This window comes from Paramormyrops kingsleyae, chromosome 9, assembly GCF_048594095.1.
Source record: "Paramormyrops kingsleyae isolate MSU_618 chromosome 9, PKINGS_0.4, whole genome shotgun sequence".
NCBI classification, from domain to species: domain Eukaryota; kingdom Metazoa; phylum Chordata; class Actinopteri; order Osteoglossiformes; family Mormyridae; genus Paramormyrops; species Paramormyrops kingsleyae.
In genome coordinates this window covers 1,437,071-1,451,537 of record NC_132805.1, presented here as the reverse complement: position 1 = coordinate 1,451,537, position 14,467 = coordinate 1,437,071, and the positions used below count along the sequence as shown (strand labels likewise).

Here is a 14,467-nt window from a genome sequence, read left to right as displayed (position 1 = left end):
TGACCGCACGCCGCTCTTGAATATAGCGATGAGCAGGGGGCAGGTACAGCAATGAGGACGGTCAGTATCACAGTGACTCACCCCTTTCGGCTGGAGAGGAAAATTGCCAGCTCTCTCAGACAATCATCCCCCCATGCGACAGAATATTCTCGCCTACACTAAACCTTGAAAACTCGCTGTTGATATTTCAAACCTGTTTATGCCCAGTCCCCGCAATTACATTGCTGTTAAGAGTCTCAGTGCATCGTTTCATTGAATCTTCCCCTTCTCTTTCCTCTGTGAGCTTTTCGTATTTATAATGATGCTATTTTTATTAAAAATAAAGAACATAGGAAAATGAGGTGACTTTATGCCTAAAACTGGACTGTGAAATAAAAAATAATGAACAACATCATGCATATAAGCTTTGAACAAGCTGATTTTTATTTAAATAAGAAAACTTTGGCAGCGGAATCTTGTGCGAACGAAAGGTGAACAAGCAAATACTTTGAAATTACCTGATTTTTATCGGTATTTATTCGGTAACCAAGAGCTTCCAGAAGACTTATCTAATGAATGCTCCCACTGCCTCCATAGGCAAAATATGATTTTGAGTGTCTGTGCTGAATTTATGTAAATAATAACACAGCCGTTTTTATCTGGGGTCAGGAGCGAGGGTTGGGAGAAGGCAGCCTTCTCTTTTCATCCATGCTTTTTCATCTTTCACTCTCCCTTCACTGGACGAGTGCCCAAACACGTCCCTTCCTGCCGTCCGCCTCCTGTGATCTGCAAAGATTCACGAAACCGTACTTTCAGTGACATCACTCGGGTTTTATTAATGAGCGGTTCCTGGAGAAGTGAATGGCTGCAGAATAAACACTAGTGGGCGTGCCAGTGATGTGCCCTATCAGTGGTGATGTTATAAGTGTGATAGCATAACTGGGGCAGAGAATCATATACAATTCATTTTTTGTGTTTTTTTCTGGTTTGAATGAGAGACCTGTGTGTGCTCTCACTTCCTGGTCAAATCAGAACATTTTGTGAATTTGTGGTTGCAGTTTGTGACCAACTGTGAATTTGTGATTGTAGATTGACTCTGACTCTCTGTGAATTTCTGACTGCAGACAGTGACTCTGACTGTAGATTGTCGCTGACTGTGAATGTGTAACTGTAGATTGTGTCTCTGATTGTCAATTTTTCATTGTAGATCATGACTGAATTTATGACTACAGATTGTGAGTCTGACTCTTTACGTTTCTTATAGTAGATTGTGGCTGAATTTGTGACTGTAGATTGATTCTTTGTCTCACTCTCTCCCCATTTCTGAATTCACAGTGGAAGTCAAACCTGAGGTTCCCAGCGCCCCTCTGGACCTGCGCACCACGGACGTCAGGATGCTGGGCTCCACGTCGGACCCCAGCGTGTGGGAGAAACAGCTGCAGCAGGAGCTGCTCCTCATTCAGAAGCAGCAGCAGATCCAGAAGCAGCTGCTCATCACAGAGTTCCAGAAGCAGCACGAGAATCTGACCCGCCAGCACCAGGCCCAGCTGCAGCAGCACCTCAAGGTGAGAGCCCGGCCCCTTCTGGCCTTGGGAGGTCACTGGCAGCCTGAGGCGGTGCTGTTGACCCAGATGTCGGCTGAATGCTGCATGGCCAGGCAGAATGGAAGCTGCTGGAAGGTGTGGGCACATATTCATGAATAACCCTATGCATGCTTCATACTTTCTAAAAATGATCTGATGAAATTCAAGTTCTACAACAGACTGCCAGGAAAACTTTTACAATAACAATGTAATATATTTGAATATTTCCTGACCTCTGCAGTTATCAGACCTTGAGACCCATGTTATGTTCAATTAGTCTATCCATCCATACATCCATCCATCTTCCAGCTCCAAATCCCACTGTACGGGGTAGTGATGAGATGGGACACTAGGCAGGGTACGCCCTGGACGGAGTGGCAGGCTGGCATGAGACGGGACACTAGGCAGGGTACGCCCTGGACGGAGTGGCAGGCTGGCGTGAGGCGGGACACTAGGCAGGGTACGCCCTGGACGGAGTGGCAGGCTGGCGTGAGGCGGGACACTAGGCAGGGTACGCCCTGGACGGAGTGGCAGGCTGGCGTGAGGCGGGACACTAGGCAGGGTACGCCCTGGACGGAGTGGCAGGCTGGCGTGAGGCGGGACACTAGGCAGGGTACGCCCTGGACGGAGTGGCAGGCTGGCGTGAGGCGGGACACTAGGCAGGGTACGCCCTGGACGGAGTGGCAGGCTGGCGTGAGGCGGGACACTAGGCAGGGTACGCCCTGGACGGAGTGGCAGGCTGGCGTGAGGCGTGACACTAGGCAGGGTACGCCCTGGACGGAGTGGCAGGCTGGCGTGAGGCGGGACACTAGGCAGGGTACGCCCTGGACGGAGTGGCAGGCTGGCGTGAGGCGGGACACTAGGCAGGGTACGCCCTGGACGGAGTGGCAGGCTGGCGTGAGGCGGGACACTAGGCAGGGTACGCCCTGGACGGAGTGGCAGGCTGGCGTGAGGCGGGACACTAGGCAGGGTACGCCCTGGACGGAGTGGCAGGCTGGCGTGAGGCGGGACACTAGGCAGGGTACGCCCTGGACGGAGTGGCAGGCTGGCTTGAGGCGGGACACTAGGCAGGGTACGCCCTGGACGGAGTGGCAGGCTGGCGTGAGGCGGGACACTAGGCAGGGTACGCCCTGGACGGAGTGGCAGGCTGGCGTGAGGCGGGACACTAGGCAGGGTACGCCCTGGACGGAGTGGCAGGCTGGCTTGAGGCGGGACACTAGGCAGGGTACGCCCTGGACGGAGTGGCAGGCTGGCGTGAGGCGGGACACTAGGCAGGGTACGCCCTGGACGGAGTGGCAGGCTGGCGTGAGGCGGGACACTAGGCAGGGTACGCCCTGGACGGAGTGGCAGGCTGGCTTGAGGCGGGACACTAGGCAGGGTACGCCCTGGACGGAGTGGCAGGCTGGCATGAGGCGGGACACTAGGCAGGGTACGCCCTGGACGGAGTGGCAGGCTGGCGTGAGGCGGTACACTAGGCAGGGTACGCCCTGGACGGAGTGGCAGGCTGGCGTGAGGCGGGACACTAGGCAGGGTACGCCCTGGACGGAGTGGCAGGCTGGCGTGAGGCGGGACACTAGGCAGGGTACGCCCTGGACGGAGTGGCAGGCTGGCGTGAGGCGGGACACTAGGCAGGGTACGCCCTGGACGGAGTGGCAGGCTGGCGTGAGGCGGGACACTAGGCAGGGTACGCCCTGGACGGAGTGGCAGGCTGGTGTGAGGCGGGACACTAGGCAGGGTACGCCCTGGACGGAGTGGCAGGCTGGCGTGGGATGTAGTCATGCAAACACAAAGGGCATTATATTGATGCCACTTTGACGAGTCACACGCTGGGCTGGGGTAGGAAACCCACAGGACTCCTGACGCACAGAGCTGTCTGTCAACCTGTGTATCTGTAGTCTCTCTGTAGTTACACTACAAACCAAAATGTTACTCCCATTTACTTAAAGTGTGATATTTATAATACAGAATAGCATTTAAATAATGTGCGTTATTTATTACTTTTTTTAGCAGACACTTGCAGCGAAATGACAGAAATGCATCCAAAGATATACACGGCTTAAATTTCCCCGCGTAGCCAGTTTGCCAGCCGCCCCTGTGATTCCCCATCGGCCTGAAATATGGTGCTCACTGCAAAGTATATCATAGGACAGACTGTATCCTTTGAACTAGATAATAATTCCCGTGGGGGGTGGGGGGGCTCATTCTAAAACACACACATTAAGTAGCATCGCTGCCTTGCCCGAAGCACGTGGTGTGATTCATTATCATCCGGTAGCTGACGTATTTATTCTGGGCCAGGAACTTATCGTTTTACACCTCTGCCCATCTCCGCAGCGTGATACTTATAACATAATGGGGTATCTTTAAGGAGCCCCCCAGGGGTCAGGCAACTGTTTTCATGGGATCCGCGTGCTAAGTCCAGCATGCTAAACCCCCAACCCCCCAACCACCTGTCGCGCTGCTGATGCACCACCGCCCTCTCTCTCCTCACTCTCTCTCTCCTCACTCTCTCCCTTTCTCTCTCCTCACTCTCTCCCTTTCCCTCTCTCTCCTCACTCTCTCCCTTTCTCTCTCTCCTCACTCTCTCCCTTTCCCTCTCTCTCCTCACTCTCTCCCTTTCTCTCTCTCTCCTCACTCTCTCCCTTTCTCTCTCTCTCCTCACTCTCTCCCTTTCTCTCTCTCTCCTCACTCTCTCTCTTTCCCTCTCTCCTCACTCTCTCCCTTTTTCTCTCTCCTCACTCTCTCCCTTTCTCTCTTTCTCCTCACTCTCTCCCTTTCCCTCTCTCTCCTCACTCTCTCCCTTTCTCTCTCTCCTCACTCTCTCCCTTTCTCTCTCTCCTCACTCTCTCTCTTTCCCTCTCTCTCCTCACTCTCTCCCTTTCCCTCTCTCTCCTCACTCTCTCCCTTTACCTCTCTCTCCTCACTCTCTCCCTTTCCCTCTCTCTCCTCACTCTCTCCCTTTCTCTCACCTCACTCTCTCCCTTTCCCTCCCTCTCCTCTCCCTTTCCCTTTCTCTCCTTCTCCCTCTGTCTTTCTCCCTCTCCCCCCCTCTCTATCACTCTCCCACTCCCTCTCTCTCCTTCTCCCTCTCTGTCTCTTACCTTCTGCCTCTTTCTCTCTCCTCAACTCCTTCTTCCTCTGTCTCTCTCCTTCTCCCTATCCCCCTCTCTCTCTATCCTTCTCCACCTCCCTCTCTCCTTCTCCCTCTCTGTCTCTCTCTCCCTCTCCCTCCCTCTCGCTCTCCCTCAGCTCCAGCAGGAGCTGCTGGCCATGAGACAGCAGCAGGAGCTGCTGGAGAAGGAGCGCAAGCTGGAGCAGCAGAGCCGCGAGCAGGAGATGGAGCGACACCGCCGGGAGCAGCAGGCGCTGGCGCTGAGGAGCAAGGAGCGCACCCGCAAGAGTAGGAGGCAATGCCGCCGGGCGTAGACAGGAGTTCTGAGCCCCCTGACAATGTGTCACCTTGCACCCCCCCCTTAATTTTCTGTATAATTTTACGTATAATTTGACTTATTCTGCCAGGGTGTCTATGCCCCTAATTGCCCCGGCCTGTAGACACACCAGCCATGCAGAAACAGTACAGGAGTCCATTACTGGACACTCGCATTGTTTTGTGCATCCTTTGCATGCAGCGAACACTGATGTGTGCACATGACTGCAAATTCCCAAGCATACACTGCTGCACGCTCCTATTACAGAAAGCACCTGTTGTTAATATGAGCTTTGAATATCACACCTGGTATATCTACTGCAGCAAAGCAATCATGCTTTAGGGTTAGGGTTATAAAAAAAAATTTTTATTTAGGAAGCCGAGAGCTATACTGCTTTTATGCTTATTTCCCCTGACTGTCCACTAGAGGGCGATATTCCTTTGTTCAAATTGTATGTTCGCCGGTTTGTACGCCTGTCCGTTTCCCAGGATGCTTCGGTGACATTTTTTCCCACTGATCTCTCAGTGTCGCTACTCTCCCGTACGCAGCCGTGACGTGAAATTCTCGCCCGCTGCAGACGACATGCCGAGCGGAGCGATGGAGGCTAATCGGGTGACTCTCTGGCCTTGCAGGTGCAGTCGCCAGCACAGAGGTCAAGCAGAAACTGCAGGAGTTCCTGCTGAGTAAATCAGCCAAGGATCCCAGCGTCAACGGCGGCCGGAACGTCATCACCCACCACCCCAAGCTCTGGTACCAGTAAGTGACGTCCTCGGAGCGTCCCAGACCTGTCCGCAGCTCGATGACCGCGTCCCACACTCTTATTTGTGTGTCTGCTTCCTTTTTTGTCCCAGCAGATCAGCCCACCACACATCGTTGGAACAAAGTTCACCCCCCTTGGGAGGGGCATCCCCCACCTACAAGTATACCCCACCCTCACCGATGGACTGCAAGGATGACTTCCCACTGAGGAAGACAGGTACCTGCATGGCCAGAATTCATTCATAACACAACTCCAGTAAAACTTGGGCAAAAACAGACGCGGTAGTGATGCCCTTGAATATACCCTTTTCCAAAAAACATTGCTCTTGTGTTGTTTACAGTGGCATTAGTACAGCTAAATTTGGCTGCTGTTTTTGTTCTCGAATGAGTCAGATTTGCTGAGGCTTTTGTAACCTCTTGTTAGTACCGTTCGGGTTTCTAGCAGAAGATCATAGGTAATGATCCCTTAAGATCCGGGGGGGCAGACCATAAATGTGTGACTGGCGGATTGGAGGAGTTGAAAACGGGGGCATTGGGTGCCGGGATGGAGATGTGTGGAGAGAAAGGATAGTGAAAGACGGCTGTTTCTGTGGCAGCACACAGAAGAGAGTGGATGCATACACCAGTCATTAGGCTTTGCCCGGACCAGGGTCTGCAATCCTGATTACGTAACACCTGCCCTTTGTTAGAAATGCCTTCTCATATCTATTCCTATAGGGCTTCAGGATTGAAGGTTTACAGCTGATTTATTCTGGAGAAAAGCAGGGTAACATAACGGTATAACGCCCAGCCAAGGACCGACCGTAGTGTCCCGTTTTACAGCCCTGAGCATGGGGAGGGCCAGCCTGTTTGTGTAATGTGGTCACATGACCCGAAAAACTGGGCTGAACACTGTTCCTTTCCCCAAGAGATGTCCTGACACTAACATAGAACTGTTTGCCTAAAGCCAAATATGTGCTTTTTTTTTTCTTGCACTGAAATTTGAATCTGTGATTTAAAGTAATACACAGTTCATATACTTTTTACACAGGTTTATAGTTTGTTCTTTCAAGAAACAGATGAAATTCTAACGAAATTGCAGACTTACAACAAACAGACATTAAACTGACTTGATCATACGCTACGTTGGTATTCCTGGGCTCCGTCTTGCTTAGATATACTCAGACATGCATAGTGCGGCTTTCGGCTATGATGTAGCTCTCTGAGGTCTGTTTACGGGGAACTTCGAACTTGCTGATGTGTGCTGGAACTGCGACCAGCTGCGTTTCTGCATTATCTAAGCGCAGCCTACCAAAGCCACGGCACGGTTGCGGTTACATCACCGGCAGGCCTGGCTTCGACGCCCGTGCGAGTCCCTCGCTGGTTAATAGCCGCCGCGGCTCGCCGCGTCAGGTTGGCGCCCCAGACGGGCTTAATGAGGAATGACGTCTGGGCCCATGTCTCTGTTTATACGCTCACTCGGGGAAGTGAAAGGCACCCATTAAAAGCACCTTTATAATCCACCGACACTGTTTAAAGGAATGCAGGAGACTGAGAAGTGTTTAATTTCTGCTGAGTTATGCGTTTTGTTAATTGTTTTGAAAATAATACAGGGCTCTCCATCGAAAAAGTGCTTACGCTTTTGGCGTATGTTATTTGAGGAATTCTCCAGGGAAATCTGTATAAATACGAATAATACCTCTCTTGTGGTTTCCACAGTTTCTCATTCTTTACAAGCCAAGTTTCTTTATGATCCCGCTGTGAAGTCAAGGAAACGACGTAACATTCCTTCCTTTTGTGTCGCTGTGAATTATAGTCGCAAACAATTACCTGGTAAATGACTTTGCCATATGGGCTGGCATGTTTGTATTCGCGTCTGTCCAATTAAGCGATCAGACTGTGGGAATTACGTGTCCCGACTGGCGAAATGTAAACACAACGTAAACAGAGCCCAGCTAGCCTGCCAATGCTGAGACGCGGATGACGACCGATCGTGTTTTATTGTATCACTTTGTTCCCGCCTGGGGACTCGATCGCCTCTCTGACAGGGGTCGTGCGTCACTATGAAAATACGCCTGCGGAAAGGGACCTGTAAGGTGGGCGGGTAGGAGGGAAATCGGGACTGCTGTCTGCCAAATTTCTGAACAGAACGATAATTATGGATATATACTGATTCAGCAACATCCAGAAAGTAGGAGAAAGGTCATGGGCATTATAGCAATTTTTTAATGAAAGGCACTTTTTAAATTCAAACCCCATCTTGATGGACGATTGTAACCCAATTTGTCTCGAATTTCTAAAGACGAGAGGCGTACTTCTGACCACTCCAGAAGTTCGTCCCATCCTCAGACTGCATACTAAATCTGTTGTTTTTATTCTTCACTTTTTTTTGGATCTTCCACGTTGAAGCTGTAACTTCTACTCTTAAGAACCACATTTATTTCTCGTAGGTGTACTTTTATACAGCACTTTCAAAAGAACATTCGACAGTCATTTCCTGTCTCTCTACATTATTATTATTTTTTTACCTCAGGCTTGTTTGGTTCTGTCCAAGGCCCCGTTACCCACTTCCTGTCTGTTATCCTTAAAGTCCTCCGCAGGAGGCATACAGGAAGTGCTTTGTTCTGTAATTCCCCTTGCGTCGGCTGACATGTAGGCCGACACCTGTCGATGCTGCCTCTGTGAAGGGGTGGATGCCACAAACCAGCTGATGTCTGGAGTGGCATAAATCGTAGGGGGTGAGCTGAACTAAAGGAAGAGAGGTCTGTAACTGGGATAAAATGATGCTGCATTTTCCATTTGCATAAGTATGAGTATGGGTACATTGGAAGGCTTCTTTTCTCATATCCCATCATGCTCTCCTTTGAGATATATATGCACATAAATAATGTGGAGAGTGAAGCTTGGAGTCTGAACACAGGGTCAAAATGGAGGTGAAGGAAACTTCTTTTACATGGGGATTCTGTGAGCACTATATGGGGGTTCTGTGAGCACTATATGGGGGTTCTGTGAGCACTATATGGGGGTTCTGTGAGCACTATGCCACATCATGTGATGTTTTATCCAAAAATCCATAAAACATATGCCAGTTTTGGAAGTTCACCTCAGCTTGGAACTCACAGGTCGTGCTGCAGGTATGCAGCTGTGAGCAAACACCCCCCCACCCAGCGCACCTCCCCCCCCCCAAGCTGCAGCTAGTGTTTGCTTAAGCGCGATGATGGCTTGGCAAAACAAGTGGCACGGCGTGTGGACCAGTGGGGGCTCGAGTACTTTTTAATGATGCAGCTTTATATAAACAAGAGAGGGGACACGCATATTTGCCTTCTGAATTAAATATCTTAAAGTCTTCCTGGTAATTGCTGGGAAAATATTTTTGTGGTGGGTCTCTAACTGGCACAATCCGTCATGAACATGATTGACTGAACGCAAATATTTTTTAATGCAATTAAACGAATGCTACTGATGAGAAAGCATCCATCTCAAGCAGTACCTAGATAGCTCTGATTTATTTCATTCATTTGCTGTTTTATTTATCGATATCTTCATCCACAAGGCTCCATAGAGATCATTTAAACAGATAAATTCTGGAAACCTCAGGTTTGTTTCTGCATTGTCTCATTATATTATTATACCCCTGATATATATAACCAATTGCCACTTAAAACCTGTGTCCAAAATAGCAGCTATAAAATTACATGTGTGACCTATAAACTGGCAAGGATTTCTGCTAAAAATTGTCTGTGCTATCAGGTGTCTTTCTGTATGTGTCGGTCTAATGACAAACAACGACAAGGAAGTAACCTGAAACGTCTTGCTAGGGTGTGACAGTCCTGCAGTTTGCTTGTGATGCAGTTTGGGACGCTGGCTTTGAATTTTGCTAGAATGGAGACACTTAGGCACAGTGGCCGTAATTATTTGTACAGTGTGACGATGGTTGAAAGCCCACTGGGCTCTGGCTGAGGTGCCGGACGAGGTGCACGTCTGGAAAGCCTGGCATGCTGAGGTTTTTATTAGAAACTGCGCTTCTCTTCTGTGTGTGGAAATTCGGTCTGTAGGGAAGTGAAAATTGCCACCAGTGAAAGACAGATGAAAGGTGAAGTCAGGGAGAATCAGGCCCAGTGCCCACCCCCCCCCCCCCCCAGCCACTGCCTTTTTCAGGCACATTCCATTGCCCCGCCTTCCACGCCCAGCCGCCCGAGGTGTGCGGCCCGGCAGCTCTGGGTAAAAATAGACGGCAGATGGGGAAGTGGGTCATGCGGCACACCAGTCTGGTGCCCCGCCCCCCATCCCAGTGCTACACAGCTGGGTGCGTGTGGGGGGGCAGGGGGGGCTCATAGGGAGCCCCCAGTTAACTCTGTGACAAACTGGGACATCCATGTGACCTGAAGAACTTTCAAAGAACCCCCCACCCCCCCGCGAGCTCACATACATACAGAGGCCGCCATTGTATGATTTATCATTTCTGTTACACTCATGCCGATTATGTACCAAGACACAGGATTTTCTTAGGCAAAGAAGGATTTGTGCACAAAGCCCCCCTCCCTTGGTGTCCTTTACTCCGGTGTGAGAGATCCTGCCAGGTGAACTATTGGAGATAGTTCTGACCGTGATGGATAGTGCTGCAGCCATCCGTGATCCATCCTCCATCCGACCCTGTGTTACCATGAGGGTTATGATCAGCATCTACCTTGCAAAGTTCTTCTGTTCACTGTCCGTGAGCTTAATATATTCGAGTTTCGCTTAAGGCAGAAAATGAATGGCATTTCCTAGTCTATTTATAAAAACATGATAGTGTAAAAAGGATGGTCATGTAATTATTATAAGAATAATATTTTCAAGTGCGTCCCATTACCATTTTGACTTACAGGGGCAAACCACAGCCTCACCTTAAAGTCCTATAAAAAGTCCCCTGATTACAGCATGTGCTGACTAGTTTACTTCCAAACAGAATGCAGGTGCGTGATGAGCTCCCCTGCTGGTGGGTCGGGGTACTGCGACTATGTTTCCCATTAGGAAAACAGGGGCCCCGTATGATTCTCCCGACCCGAAGCTGTGCCATGTTTTTCTGTTAGTTTAACTGCTGCTACTGTATAGGGCTGTGGACACCGGGCCGGCAGGTAGCGGATTGCAGTGACCGTAGCGGTAACATGGTCCAGATGGCAGGCAGCGGATTGCAGTGACCGTAGCGGTAACATGGTCCAGATGGCAGGCAGCGGATTGCAGTGACCGTCAGTGGTGACATGGTCCAGATGGCAGGTAGCGGATCGCAGTGACCGTCAGCGGTAACGTGGTCCAGATGGCAGGCAGCAGATCGCAGTGACCGTCAGCGGTAACGTGGTCCAGATGGCAGGTAGCAGATCGCAGTGACTGTCAGCGGTAACGTGGTCCAGATGGCAGGCAGCGGATCGCAGTGACCGTCAGCGGTAACGTGGTCCAGATGGCAGGTAGCGGATCGCAGTGACCGTCAGCGGTAACGTGGTCCAGATGGCAGGCAGCGGATCGCAGTGACCGTCAGCGGTAACGTGGTCCAGATGGCAGGCAGCGGATCGCAGTGACTGTCAGCGGTAACGTGGTCCAGATGGCAGGTAGCAGATCGCAGTGACTGTCAGCGGTAACGTGGTCCAGATGGCAGGTAGCAGATCGCAGTGACTGTCAGCGGTAACGTGGTCCAGATGGCAGGCAGCGGATCGCAGTGACCGTCAGCGGTAACGTGGTCCAGATGGCAGGTAGCGGATCGCAGTGACCGTCAGCGGTAACGTGGTCCAGATGGCAGGCAGCGGATCGCAGTGACCGTCAGCGGTAACGTGGTCCAGATGGCAGGTAGTGGATCGCAGTGACTGTCAGCGGTAACGTGGTCCAGATGGCAGGCAGCGGATCGCAGTGACCGTCAGCGGTAACGTGGTCCAGATGGCAGGTAGTGGATCGCAGTGACTGTCAGCGGTAACGTGGTCCAGATGGCAGGTAGCGGATCGCAGTGACCGTCAGCGGTAACGTGGTCCAGATGGCAGGCAGCGGATCGCAGTGACCGTCAGCGGTAACGTGGTCCAGATGGCAGGCAGCGGATCGCAGTGACCGTCAGCGGTAACGTGGTCCAGATGGCAGGCAGCGGATCGCAGTGACTCACTCACCCTGTGTAATATCCGCCCCCACCTTAGCTAAGGGATCCTGATGCGCTGGTGCTCCACCCCTGCAGGTGTGTGGGGCTGGTGATGATGAGCGCATTTCTAAAGACGACGACCCCCCCCCCCCCCCCCCCAGCGTATGATTGCAACATTATGTCTCAAGACTAATGTAAATTCAGTCTGAGAGAAACGTCCAGCGATTTATGTTCACACTTGTAGGCTGCGGTTTAAGTTTCAAACGGTCGCCTGGTTTGTGGTCGCCAGTGGGGGATTCGACGGTTACGGGTAAAAGCCTTGGTTGGGGGAGGTTGCATTTTTGTTTTTCTTTTTTTTTTTTGTCTCTGACAGCCTCGGAGCCAAACCTGAAGGTCCGGTCAAGGTTAAAACAGAAGGTTGCTGAGAGGAGGAGCAGCCCTTTGCTGAGGAGGACAGACAGCGCCCCGTACAAGAAGAGGACGCTGGAACTGCTAGGTGGGACGTGTGTGTGTGTGTGTGGGTCACATGATCACAGTCACATGATCACAGTCACATGATCACAGTCACATGATCACAGTCACATGATCACTGCTGTGTGTAATCTAGCCTTCTAATGGGGTTCAGTCACTTCTCCCAAGGTGCTATAGTGTCTTCTCTTTTTTTAACTGACCTGTTACGCTATGATTTTGGCTTGGGCCCCAGATTCTACCTCCAGCAGCAACGCCCCAGGAACTGGGCCCAGCTCTCCCAGCAGTGCCTGCAGCACCCTGGGAGGTGAGAATGGACCCTCCCCCATGTCCACCAACACACAGACTGAGGTACGGCTCCCTAAGCGCCCACCCACATCCACCTACATGGACCAGAAACATCCTCCGCTTGCACCCACTCATATCCATCCAAATTTCACTCGCATCAAGCCACATCCGCCAGTATTGCCCCCACGGCCATGAGCATCCTTCAGCATCTGAGCACACCCCCCCCGCTGTAATCTGAATGCACCTGCACATACCTGCATCTTCCCAGATCTGCACATACACACTGACCTTTATCCACCCTCGTCTCCTCAAATCCACCAGCCTCTGCCTGCGTATATCCACCCACATCCTCTTAAAATCACTCGTATCAGTCAAATTCCACCAGTGCCCCTGCCACCCCCCACATCAATGCATATTCCCTCAGCCTTATGGCAAACTCACCAGGGTATCAAAAGAGCAGATTTATTTTTCCCCTTTGGAAACAAAAAAAAATCTGCATGTGCTATTATTAGACTGAAGGGCATTCCACGGGTGAGACACGGCACTTGCGAGTTTCCTCTGAGAGTTGAAATACATTCGCGCGTTTAATTACTTCGCCGCTTTCCAGACGAAACCGAGAAACGCCGCGCACGTTCACTCCGCGGGTCGAAAGTGTATCTGATCTCATTGCACGTCATGAACTAGAAAATGACGAGTACGAGGCTCTGGAAATATCGCATGACATACGTTACGTACAAGCTGACCGTGCTGGAGGCCACCTTGTATGAGGTCACCGTGTATGAGGTCACCGTGTATGAGGTCACCGTGACACTTGTTGAAGTCACAGTCCTGTTCAGACTCTGTGGGCCTCAGTAGCTGCCTTTTCCCTTCTTCCCCAACAAACAATACAGACAATACTATTTACCGCCATGCCTGAAGGGGCGGCTGGTCCTCTCTGCGTGTCACATAGGATGCCTGTCACACAGCCGCATTTAGAACACTGCCTCATATTTTGGCCACTCAACAAAAGAACCAGAATATTAATAAAAGTCAACCAGTGGTTTGAGGAGAGACTGACGATACAAATACAAACAGACATTAAAACGCACGACTTTCCACAGGGAGATAGTTATAAATGTAGGGGACTTTTTAAGGGATGTTTAAAAAAGACGGGGATAAAAGCGGTCTGGGTTATAGGCCCATTTCATCCTTCTTAGAATGCAGAAGGATGGGCTCCAAGAGGAGCAGAAAGCAGCATCTACGTTAAAAGGGATTCTTTATTTGTCATGGCAGTCACAAATATGAAAGACTGTAGGGTCCTATCAGGTATTTTAAGACCATCTGCTTCCTGTGAATGGAAACTGGAAGTCATGCTCTGATGCTATGCTGATTTTTACAGTTTTACTTGTTAATTTGGGGGGGGGGGGCTCTGCTTTTTCTGAATATAATAAAAATTAAACTGTACCTTAAGACAGCCAGGTTTAAGCCACTTGAAACTCAGAGTTGGTTATAATCATGAAGGGTGTTTGGCTTTATGGAATATTGTTTGATTTATTCTGTATTTGTAATGTGTTTGTAAGGCTCCAACAATGGATCTAAGACACTATTAGTGAATCACAATGCAGGCTCTGTGTGTAACGCTCCTCTCCTCTGAGGTTCCTGAAGTTTTTCTGTGGCATTTCCTTATTGATTCATGGCTCAGTTACTGGCCAGGATTCCCCCAGGACTTTGTCCACAATAGAAGACATTATTGAGGGTGGCTGATCGCACACGTCGCCAAACAGTCTTTACAGACCAGCTGTGTTTTTGTAAAACATCAGTGTTTATGCTCCCATGAACCTCCAGTGAAATGTAACAGGAGAAAATAGACAAAGTGCGGGGACAGGAGGTGTAGACACGGAAAGAGC

At 50.5% G+C, this 14,467-nt stretch overlaps 1 protein-coding gene across 14 annotated transcripts in view; it reads left to right on the top strand.

Moving 5' to 3' along the window:
* hdac9b (histone deacetylase 9b) overlaps positions 1-14,467 on the top strand; it is a 46,750-nt gene that overhangs the window by 25,696 nt on the left and 6,587 nt on the right. For 11 of the 14 annotated variants that reach the window (XM_072715979.1, XM_072715972.1, XM_072715983.1 and 8 more), the window contains 6 exons: positions 1,315-1,544; positions 4,812-4,962; positions 5,623-5,746; positions 5,842-5,966; positions 12,199-12,321; positions 12,529-12,644. In XM_072715979.1, the coding sequence (XP_072572080.1) occupies positions 1,315-1,544; positions 4,812-4,962; positions 5,623-5,746; positions 5,842-5,966; positions 12,199-12,321; positions 12,529-12,644 (869 nt within the window). Of the gene's footprint in view, positions 1-1,186; positions 1,215-1,314; positions 1,545-4,811; positions 4,963-5,622; positions 5,747-5,841; positions 5,967-12,198; positions 12,322-12,528; positions 12,645-14,467 lie in introns of all 14 variants that reach the window. The other 3 variants (XM_072715973.1, XM_072715986.1, XM_072715977.1) reach the window with 2 other exon arrangements.